The sequence below is a fragment of the Mustelus asterias genome, chromosome 10 (assembly GCF_964213995.1).
Source record: "Mustelus asterias chromosome 10, sMusAst1.hap1.1, whole genome shotgun sequence".
Lineage (NCBI taxonomy): Eukaryota > Metazoa > Chordata > Chondrichthyes > Carcharhiniformes > Triakidae > Mustelus > Mustelus asterias.
Window position 1 is genome coordinate 45840191 of NC_135810.1, and position 12039 is coordinate 45852229.

At 41.7% G+C, this 12039-nt stretch overlaps 1 protein-coding gene across 1 annotated transcript in view; it reads right to left on the reverse strand.

Annotated features, from left to right (window-relative positions):
* cnmd (chondromodulin) overlaps window positions 1-12039 on the reverse strand; it is a 55601-nt gene that overhangs the window by 19748 nt on the left and 23814 nt on the right. The window contains exon 5 of the mRNA XM_078222759.1: window positions 1382-1535. Within this exon, the coding sequence (XP_078078885.1) occupies window positions 1382-1535 (154 nt within the window). The remainder of the gene's footprint in view (window positions 1-1381; window positions 1536-12039) is intronic.

Here is a 12039-nt window from a genome sequence, read left to right on the forward strand (position 1 = left end):
TGGGTGTATAGGGTACAATTGCAAAATGTGTGGATGACACAAACCTTTGATTTATTGTGAAATGTGAGGAGCGGAGACTTCAGAAAGGCCAAGCAGACAAATTGCAAATTAAATTTAGTTTAAAGTTTGAAGTGATTCATTTCAGTAGGAAAAGTGAAGAGAGGCAATATAAAATAATGGGTACATTTCTAAAGTGGGGGCAGGAGCAGAGGGATCTGGGTGTATATGTGAGCAAGTCATTGAAGGTGCAGGGCAAATTGAGAATGTGGTTAATAAAGCAAACTAGATCCTGGGCTTTATAAATAGAGTAAGAAGTCTCACAACACCAGGTTAAAGTCCAACAGGTTTATTTGGAAGCAAAAGCCACTAGCTTTCGGAGCGCTGCTCCTTCATCAGGTGAGTGGAATTTCAGTTCACAAACAGGGCATATAAAGACACAAACTTAATTTACAAAATAATGGTTGGAATGCGAGTCTTTACAGGTAATCAAGTCTTAAAGGTATAGACAATGTGAGTGGAGGAAGGGTTAAGCACAGGTTAAAGAGATGTGTATTGTCTCCAGCCAGGACAGTTAGTGAGATTTTGCAAGCCCAGGCAAGTCGTGGGGGTTACAGATAGTGTGACATGAACCCAAGAGTTTTTACGAGGCTTAATTTCCTCTTATCTAAACGTAATGTTTACAAAACACTGGAGATGCATTCAAGCATGAAGGGAAAAAAAAACAAACAAGGCTCTTTGTTAGTAGGTATATAATCCACACCTGTCACGTGATGCCATGCTGGCACCTGCTCAATATCCGGTGAGGGAGAAGTCCTGGAGAGAGTGCTTGCTACTGACATGCTAATGTATTAAAATGAGCTCTCTGTGGTTCTGCAGCATGTTTCACGCCACTCCACCAATGAGGAATCAGTAAGGTCGGAACTTGGAAACTCGCCGCCATGAATCGCACTCTCCAGATTTTGAGCATGTTTTGCCATTCCCTCAGACAGAGAGTACGGGCTCAAAATCACCCCCCGATGGACCAAGTGGCCTCCTTCAATGATTCCATGGTTCTACCATTGATTTTATTGATCAATTGACTTATTAAAAGTATAAATTTTAATGGCGGGTATGTGTTTCCAATCAATGTTTTGGTTGAGCCAGACTGTTTTTTTGAGCATTTTGTCACAGCAGTCAGTGCAAGGGTGAGCAAATGAGGCTCAAAGTTAAATTTCAAGTCTGCAGATTGTTTGAAACACAAATTAATTTTTTTTTGTTCTGACGAGGCCTTCATACAGATTCCACAAAAGCATTTTGTCTCATCTGAAGCCATTGCTATGTAACGTTTACAACTGAAACTTCAGTAGTAAATAGTTGTTGCTTCATCATCAGCACAGGTTACCTTTTGTATATGTTGGACGAAGCCAGTATATAGGGAGGTCACTGCACAGCTCCAAAATCTTAGGGCTCAAGAAGGCATGGTCTTTGATTGGTTGTTCTGCAGCAACCCAGATGAGAGATTCTTCTTCAAACTTTGCAGGCATGATTTCATCTTCCTTAAATAAAAGAACAGTGGGTAAGGCATTGCAGATTAGTTATTAACTATTAAAAAAATAACAATGTAGTCACGAACCATCAGTTATATCATTGATACATGGAATTTTTAAAGGGACTCCCACTGTCACTGTTCCAAGCATTGTGTTGAAAGCAGAAGTTTATTTTTCTATTTTATGGATAGAAGGTTCTGTAGTCCCAGAAAGGTAACCTGTTGAACTAATTCAGTTTTATTCACTGCATATATTTAAGGAACCATTTAAAAATGTGGAGCCTTTTATATGGGTTTTATTGAGTATGTTCATTTCCAAAACCTGTTCTGATGATTTTCCAATCCTGGTTCTTTAAATGTAACCCAAAATCACTAAACAGGAATATTTCTTGAGCTTTTACAAGATCAGCTGGGGATGGAGTAGCATTGTGGTATTGTCACTGGACTACTAATCCAGTGACCCAGTGTAATGCTCTGGAGGATCCAAGTTTGAATGCCATCATGGTAAATGGTGAAATTTGAATTCAATAAAAAATCAGGAATTAAAAATCCTGAAATCCTGAATCCTGACCATGAAAATTGTCAATTGTCATAAAAAAACCATCTGGTTCACTAATGTTCTTTAGGGAAGGAAATCTGCCATCCTTGCCTGATCTGGCCTACATGTGACTCCAGACTCACAGCAATGTGGTTGACTCTTAACTGCCCTCTGAAATGATCTCGCAAGCCACTCAGTTCAAGGGGCTACGAGGGATGGGCAACAAATTCTGGCCCAGATTGCGACCCCTATCCCATGAAAGAGAAAGAAAAAATGCTGTGCTCTGCGATGTCTGGTATTTATAAGCATCACATAACTGGACAATTACAGCGATCAACTGGGGTCACCTCTTCAATCTGGGGTGAGCTGCAGGTCCAGTTGTCTATAATTATCAAAGCAAGACTGGTAATATTTCTCAAAGCAACTGCCCCACTCTCAGACAGTAGTATTCTCCTTCAATGCATCTTTTTCCCTCTTAAAATGGTTCTTCGAGAAGTGTCTGAATTTACACCCATATTACCACATGATGGCACTGTTGACACAATAGTGCTTTATGCATGGGTTCATTTGTGGATGTGAATAGAGTGGAATAATCGTCAAACTCCTACAAACCTCCTGCAGTACTTCAGAGACAGGCTCATACTGAAGTTATTGCAGATATCATTCCTTCATGGTTACACAAGTGTATATCCATTGTGCAGAAAGAGCAAACTTCCACCTCTTGTTAAGCTACTTCTTCAAGGCATATTCTCTGATCTAATTGATTGATGAGAGGTTTCTGAGTATTTCCCTTACGGCATCTTTGAAAAGGGAATTGGTAGAACATCTTGTGAAAAGGGCACCTTGTATTGCTCAGACAGGCATACAGACATGCCTTGCTATTGCTTAAAGGTCTTGTACTCGAATATCCAGAAGTACAATTGTCAGTTGTTGGTAAATTATTCGGCAATCTCGTGTAAACAAAATTTAAGTAAAGATAGCAACATCAGAATTTGTTTTTCCCAAGTTTTTCCAAATACATTTCACATACAATAAATGTTAAGATATATTAATATGGAACCTCTTCTATATATTTATGTACAAATGTAACTGCATCAAATATTAACGTTCAGCAGTAGGTTTGAAGATTTATTTATATACTCCTATGGTTAAAAACTAAGACTATCCAATTAAAATGACAAAAGAATCTAGAGAATTAACAACATATTGAAATTAATGTTTCTTGGAATAGGTGAAAAGGTTAGAGCTGCCACAAAGCATCAGCTTTTTGTTGTTCTCTTAGCTTATTAATGAAGGGCCATTAAGTATATTGTAAAACCTTGTACAGCCTACACTGAAAATCTACAGCAAGCATTTGAAGGATAAAGGAACAATTCATAAATTATCATAATTTCATATCAATGTGATTTAAAATTGTATACCTTGGAATATGGTCATGCCATCAGTCAAACCTTAGATATCTATGGTAACAGCAGTATTGTCTTTGGTTATTATTCCTCACTCTCCTCTCTCTCCTTCTAGATAGATGCTTGCATTTAGTTTGAACCTACAATTAATTAAAACTGGTGCTTGGTGGTAAGACTCGGCAGAATGTCAGGTTTGATCTATCAGATTTATTCAATAAACATTTGATTACGAAACGACCACTTGCATAGTCAATCACTGTGCCTCATCATGCTGATTCTCAGGAGATTCAGCTCATTCCTTACGTTGCAATTTTCCAGAATGGAGAATTCTACCTCCTTTCACCAAATCTACAATTGAACAAAAGCAAAATACTGAAGATACTGCAAATCTGTACTGAAAACAGAAAATGTTGCAAATGCTCAACAGCTGAGGCAGCATCTGCGGGGAGAGAGTTAACGTTTCTGGTCACTAATCTTTCATTGATTGGAAACTGTTTCTCTCCTGAGATATTGCCTGACCTGCTGAGTATCTCCAGCATCTTCTACTTTTACTATTTTTGGACAGGTTCATTCATGCTTCAGGAATCAAAGGGCCACTTCTATGCTTTTGTTCTTTTACTAGACGCTCTGAAATTTTCCAGCCCTGCCACTGCGAGGAATGTTAAGTGGTAACAAACATCTATTGACTTTTGGTTGGAATGGAAAATCCTGATGGAAAGCAGGACTGGACAATATCACCCTCTATTTCTCAATTTATTGAGTCTCTGGGATTATTCATTGGCCTCCTTCGGTTATTTTGGGATCGTTGCCATATTCATTTCCCTTCAAACATTGAGATACTTAATGGTTAGAGGAATCTTACTAAAATTACTCCATGTTTTTAACTGCTTTATTATGTGACTCACTTGTAGTTCATATTAAGCTGGACATTTTTTCAGCATCCTTCTCCTGATATGTACCTCAGTTCTAGTGGCCTTTCCTAAAAAAACAATTCCGTTGTCAGAAGCTGAAATTCCTACTGTTCTCATCCTGCTCTAGGGATCTGCAAGTAATGCTCACACCTATAAAACAAACGTGAAAATGGACAGCACTTGCTGGTTGACTTCAGTGGTCAGCATTCTTTACAGATTTTAACACAATGACCAAGACCCAAAATGTAGGAATAGGTTTCACAGGAGTTGCCCTCTTTGGAAATTCACTGCCTTTTATCAAAAAATTGTCGTTGTTACTTCTGATGTTTTAAATTTGGATCATCATTTAATTTGTTCTTTCATAGATGTGGGCATTGCTGGCAAGACCAGCATTCGTTGCCCATCCCCAATCGCCCTTGTCTGAGTGGTTTTCCACACCATTTCAGAGGGCAAGTAAGAGTCAGCCATATTGCTGTGGCTCTGCAGTGACATGTAGGCCAGGCTGGATAAGGGCGGCAGATTTCCTTCCCTAAAGGATATTTGTGAACGAGATGGTTTTTTACAACAATCAACAATGGTTTCATGATCACCTTGAGGCTAACTTTACAATTCCAAATTATTAATCAAATTCAAATTTAATTTGATTTTAAATGACATTGAACTGTAAGCTCAGAATTTTACACCTCAGCCCTGTGAGAGCAGAGATGGCAGGCAGCTTGGAAGTAAAATCAGGTGGCATAGCAGGGAAACCGTCCCTGTGGCCTACCTGTCTTTCATTTAATTTTACCAGCAGCAGGATAGATCTTGGGTGACCTGTCCATCCTTGGGCCAACTGAAGGCCTTAAGTGAACAATTAATAGCTACTTAGGGCCTCCTCCCTTGCCAACAATTTACTAGCAGTGAGGGATGCTTATGCCATGTGGTAAGGTTGTCAGGTGAAACCTGGTAGCCTAGTTGTGGAGTCAAAGGTTGGGGAAGAGGTCCTTCCTGTTGGAGCATCCTGTGTCCAATGGCGACCACCCGCCACTCCTCCCCCCACACCCCCAGCAACAACAGTGATCACCATCCCAAATTCCCTTTCTTCCTCCAACTCTAGGTACCTAATTGCTCCTCACTCCCCTCGTTGGTGCCTCTCAAACTGGCCCTGGTGAAACCAGCCCTTCACCCTGCTCCTCATTGGGGACTGACTGCAAGTCTCAGCAGTCAGTCACCTCCTTCTGGTGATCTCCTGGGTCAGGCCAGCCAGTCTCAGAGGTGGGACATCCTCCCGGATCCAAGAGGAAACCATTCGGGCGATTCAGTTCGTGAAGAGGTTTACAGCATGGAAACAGGCCCTTCAGCCCAACTTGTCCATGCCGAGCAAGGGGTGTCCACTGCCACTCTGCCTGTGATCAGTGAGGGGGATCTGCTGCCACTCTGCCTGAGATCGGTAGGGGGGAGGGGGCCGTGATCGGTCTGGGTGGCGGGGGATAAGGGGGTCAGTATTGTTGTGGGGGTCTGTGAGGGCCAGGGGGAGGAATTATCCAACCTGGGAGGGATGTGGCGGAGGAGCCGCATTCTATCTTTTCTGCGCATGCGCAGTTGGAGACACCGATCGGGGCTACAGGGTTTCAGGTGTGTTAAGCCCCGCCCACAGGCTTGTGCAGTGCGATTCGGAATCGCTGATATTTTTTGCAGGCAGTGTGTGTTGGGGGGCGCCTGAGAACGGGTCTAAAAGTCGGATTTGAAACACTCCCAGTTTCAAGTCTGCCCAGAACTTAGAATCAAAATGGTAAAATAGGGCCCACTGTCTCTTTTGAAAAATTCCAGCCACCATTCATTGTTGAAGTCTTTACTTTCTATTACAAGTTGTTATGATGCTCCATTATTCAACGGATTTCTGAATGGATTTTCAGAAGGAGCATCTTCAGGAGAAGTGAACATTCTTATCTTGCTGTTCTGGAAATTATTTCTGTTCAAGTAGTCAGAAGTCTCAATAATAATAAGAAACCTGTCTTTAGCATTGTGGCATTGGAGTCCCTACCCCATCCCTCCAGCTCTAACCTCTTCTCTCCCATTTTCTCTGAGCCTTTCTATTGAAGTATCTATAGTAATACATAACATTCCCTCAAAAAGTCATAACTCTGAACCGAGAGGTTAGAGCTGGAGGGGTGGATAGTGATTCTAATGCCACAATGCTGAACAGGTTTATTATTATTATTGAGACTTCTGACTAATTGAACAGAAATATTTTTAAGATGTAAGACACTGAGTTGACAACATATCGCGGATTAGTAATGACAGGCCAAATATATCGCAGAGTTTCACATTACTGAACTCCGCCTAAAATGGGTATCATATTCTATGCTCTTTTGGCATGGAACTTAAGTTGAGGAAGGCCAGCAAGAGTGGGAGAGAAAGGGCTTCTAAAGAGGTCAGCTTACATCATTTATACAGTTATACATTTATACTATCCTCTTGCTATTCTGCCCATCGGATATACTATTTCGGCACCATCATGTGGTGTTGATTGAAGGTCTGTGTTTCAGGACAATAAGATTCAGCAGAGAAGCAATTCTTGTACACCACTAGCAGAACAACATTACCAGTAGCTGTTAGAATTGGCATAGCCTCAAACTGTAAGCAACCAACTCTTTCCAAACTTATACTGATGTGAGCCAGTACTCGCTGCATAGGGATTGAAGTGGGTGGAATTCAGATTTAGTAGAGTTATCATCTCTTTCACTGAGTCGTAGCAGCAGGATGGCTTTCTGACTGGAGAGGGTCATTAATTGCACACATTTGAATTTGTGCACAATGGTGTGACATCCATGAACTGAAAGGGTTTTTTACTCTGTACAGTTGGTCTGAGACCCTCACTCTAGAATCATGCAGATCAATTACTGCTTTTCCGGCAACTCCCATCATACTACTAGTTTATGACAATTGCCTATTCCAGCCCTATATTAAAGCATTAGGCTGACAGCAAGGGTGGCATTTGATTCAGGTTTCTCAATATATCAGAGAACACATTGCAGTACAGACCCCTGGGTCCCAAAATCATTATGCTGCTGCATAACTCTGCTCTGTAAAACCCACCTTCAAACTCAAAACCCGTCAACTAAACAAAGCATAATCATTGAAGCCAAGCAGGAAGGTAAGAGCAGCCACCCATGAGGAAGGAGTTGGTGAAACATCTGCAGAACCTTTAAAGACTAGTTCATCAGACACTTAACATGTATCCAAGTTGCCCAATTTCTCAAACTGCCTGAGAACTACAAACTTTCCTAAAATTACCATTTTCAATTTCTATCGATCAATGTCTCCAAAATGATACAAAATAATTACATATAAATCCTCTGTGCAATATACCAATTAAGTGCAAGACATTTTTTCAAACCATTGTATGCTCTGAAAATGTTTCTCCTTTGTCTTGATGCATTGTCTGCAGGTACAACAGGTGATCAAGAAGGCAAATGGGATGTTAGCCTATATTGCGAAGGGGATAGAATATAAAAGCAGGGATGTCTTGATGCACCTGTACAGGGCATTGGTGAGGCCGCAGCTGGAATACTGTGTGCAGTATTGGTCCCCTTATATGAGGAAGGATATATTGGCATTGGAGGGAGTGCAGAGAAGGTTCACCAGGTTGATACCGGAGATGAGGGGTTTGGATTATGAGGCGAGGCTGAGGAGATTGGGTTTGTACTCGTTGGAGTTTAGAAGGATGAGGGGGGATCTTATGGAGACTTATAAGATAATGCGGGGGCTGGATAGGGTGGAGGCGGAGAGATTCTTTCCACTTAGTAAGGAAGATAAAACTAGAGGACACAGCCTCAAAATAAAGGGGGGTCGGTTTAAGACAGAGTTGAGGAGGAACTTCTTCTCCCAGAGGGTGGTGAATCTCTGGAATTCTCTGCCCACTGAGGTGGTGGAGGCTACCTCGCTGAATATGTTTAAAGCGCGGATGGATGGATTCCTGATCGGTAAGGGAATTAAGGGTTATGGGGATCAGGCGGGTAAGTGGTACTGATCCACGTCAGATCAGCCATGATCTTATTGAATGGCGGGGCAGGCTCGAGGGTCTAGATGGCCTACTCCTGCTCCTATTTCTTATGTTCTTATTGTGGGTGACGGGCAACATTCAACCTACTACTTTTTGTAAGTGTTTTTTTTGTGAAAAGATTGAAAGTTGCTGGCTAGCTGCAGTTTCATTGATGGCTTTCTGGGATGCTGGTCAACATTGACAACCTTAGAGGTTGGATTTTAAAGGAGCCTCAGTTAGTCCTGTGAAAGCTGAACCCTTAGCTGCTGTAACAGAGGCAGAAATCAAGGTGGACTTCCAGTGACTATCTTGCCATCGCAGAAGGTTTCAATATTTGCTCCACCTTGCCCTCATACTGTGACTCACTCTGTGCACTCTCCATAATCACTTGTGGTGTACTGGTTGCTTGATTCTGCTCACAGATTTCTGTTGTTGTATTAGCTATTTAGCCTCGCTCACTCTCTTGAATGGCAGTTGAACAGGGATGCTTGATGGGCTAGATGTGTTGTCTTGAGAGACAGGCATGATCCATTCCTACTGCATCCATTTCTTTGCTGGGCACATGTTTTTGGCATTGTTGTATATCAGAACTGAACTTTGGACAACTATGAGGTCTGTGAATTTCTGCCTATTATGTTTGAGATTTGATATTGAGACTAATAGTAAACCACAAGATCAATGGTAGAAAACTAACTGGAACAGTTTATTAACACATCTTTATCCTGGCACAATCAGCACAAGATAGACCAGGCAAGCTCTACTCAGGGTGGTCACCTGACCTGTTTTCTTAAATGGCCATGCACCAACATACATATCACTGCCTCAAGGATGTCTCTTGCCAATCTCCTGGCATGTTGGTGCTGGTTAAAGACCATATTTTAGATCTGCACCCCAGGTCCTTATAGCATCTGTGTGGTTGCTGACAAAAGACACTCTCATTGTGTTTATAACCTGTGTCACTGAGATCTCCATCACAAATGCCACAGGAATTATGTACTGTGGCAGACTGCAGTGAGACAACTGTTTATCCACAGATCTGCCACTGCACACTTCCATACTCATCTGGCTTTGCAGTGTATTTTGTGAGGAGATCAGTGATTCATACAGATAATTCTGTTTCAAAGTAGCACCATCAAAAACATGCTATATTGTCATTCACTCTCTTCCCATTAGTGGAACCTTTTGCACAAACTGGCTGCTGTGTTTGCTTATATAACACTGACTGCATTTCAAAGGTAATGCATCAATTCTAAGGTGCTCTGGGATGTCCGGAGGATGTGATAAGCATAATATAAATGCAAGTTCATTCTTTCCTTTCACAGAGGTGTGAAAGTGAAACAAAGTACTGAGAGATTCTAGCATGCTTAAGGAAACAGTGCATGAAAGGAGTCTGTTTTTCCATTCTGAATAAAACTTCTAAATTTGGTCTTAAATGAACATTTTCAAGCAATTCTTCAACTGATCTAATGCTCTCTGTGTAGTTACTAAAAGTAAGCAGTACAATATTGCATGGCATGAACATTATAGAAATGTACTTACCATGAGTTTCGAGAGAGGCTTCAACTTCACTTTTTGAAGTTTATTTATTAGTGTCACAAATAGGCTTACATTAACACTGCAATGAAGTTACTGTGAAAATCCCTAGTTGTCACACTCTGGTGCCTGTTCGGGTACACTGAAGGAGAACTTAGCATGGCCAATGCACCTAACCAGCACATCTTTTGGACTGTGGGAGGAAACTGGAGCATCCGGAGGAAACCCACACAGACACAAGGAGAACGTGCAGACTCCGCATAGACAGTGACCAAGCTGGGAATCAAACCCAGGTCCCTGGCGCTGTGAGGCAGCAGTGCTAACCACTATGCCACCCCATACTCCTTCAGCCGTCTCAAGTGTAGTTTTGCCAGAAGGCATGAGGAGCTTCAGACATTCAGCACTAATACATGTGAGATACTGATTTGACGATTTTACACCATTTTATCTTGCAAGCAGGTGTAACATTGTAAGAGATTGCAGACGCACACAACTGCAACAGCATCAAACAACTGCATAAACTCAGCAGTAAACCACACACTCGGACCTTATGATTAATATTTCTTGTGTGAAAGCCCTTTAAGAATTACTACTTGGTGCATTGCTTTGCAGGAGTACTTGGCAATTCTAAGCACAACATATATTATAAGTGTCTCAATTTATATAAAACCTTCCTTCAGTTAGTTCTACCATGAATCTGGGTGACTTATTATAGCTTAGTACCTCACAGCATGACCAAATGAAATATTTAGTAGGGATGACTTCCTGCAAGTTTACTTGCAGCAAATGCTTGTCACGCATAACAATATTATTGGTTTGCCTTGGCTTCTGGGTCCCTTGAAGGAAGAGTGAAGACTGTGCTGCAGAATGTTAAATTTGAGGGTTATGAATGTCAATGGTATGAAGCTCCATATAAATTAGATGAAGCTTCTGACCTCTCTCAATTTTTTTTACCTGCTGTTTCACATCTAGATTCTCTGCAGGTCAGGTTCAGCCTCTCTGGATTGGAAGGTAGACCTTGATTGACAACCTTTTCCCTCTTGCTGTCCAAATTGTTCAGTGAGTAAACTCGGATATTGCATTAATTTTTACCTACCTATTAAACAACTAGAATTCACTGATTTAAGGAAAGACACATTTGAAAGGAGCATCTCTGCTTACATCTGTCTGACAATTTGCAAAGGAATTTTAACCATGGATCTATTTGCACTCAAGTCGTGACTACATTTCATGCATATGTATTGGAGTGCGTGTTACTTTGGTCCAATTTGCATTTTGCCTGTATTATTGCCACTTCCAAACTTGGGGTCAGACATAAGTCTCTCAGTGGTATATTTTGATTACTCATCCTATCCTCGCTCCGCAGTAGGTTTTGCATGGCTTGTATATCTTAAATATTCACCTCTTTAAGATTTCTAATCTTTTTTTTTATATCATAGAATCCCAACAGTGCAGAAGAAGGCATTCGGCCCTGCGAGCCTGCACTGACAACAACAATCCCATCCAGGCCCTATCCCCAAAACCCCAAGTATTTATCTTGCTAATCCCCGTGACATCACAGGGCCATTTACCATGGCCAATCCACCCAACCTGCACATCTTTAGACTGTGGGAGGATTCCGGAGCACTTGGGAGTAAATTCCGCAGACACAGATAGAGCATGCAAACACCACACAGACTGTTACCCAAGGCCAGAATTGAACCTGGGACCCTGGCACGGTGAGGCAGCAGTGCTAACCACTATGCCACCCATTCACATGATAGGCAAGGACTTGTTCTTCTTAAATACGTCACTACCTTTGAGTTGAGCTGCATGCCCCATTTTTACAGGTCAGGTGACATTCACTATGAAGGTGCACACATGGATCAACAGCTCTTTGGTGAAATATTTGAGGGAAAATGATCTGAAATTATGGGCGGAATCGTCTGCTCTTCCTAGTGGCAAGCCTGGAGGTAGAAAGGGTATTTATTTAGGTGGTGTAGTGGCAAACCTGAATCTCACGGCTATTCTGCCTCCACAAGAATTAAGTTCTGGGTATGGTCCACGGTAGACAATTGAGGCCTCTCAGTAGACAATTAATGACCACTTACGCCTCAGTCCAC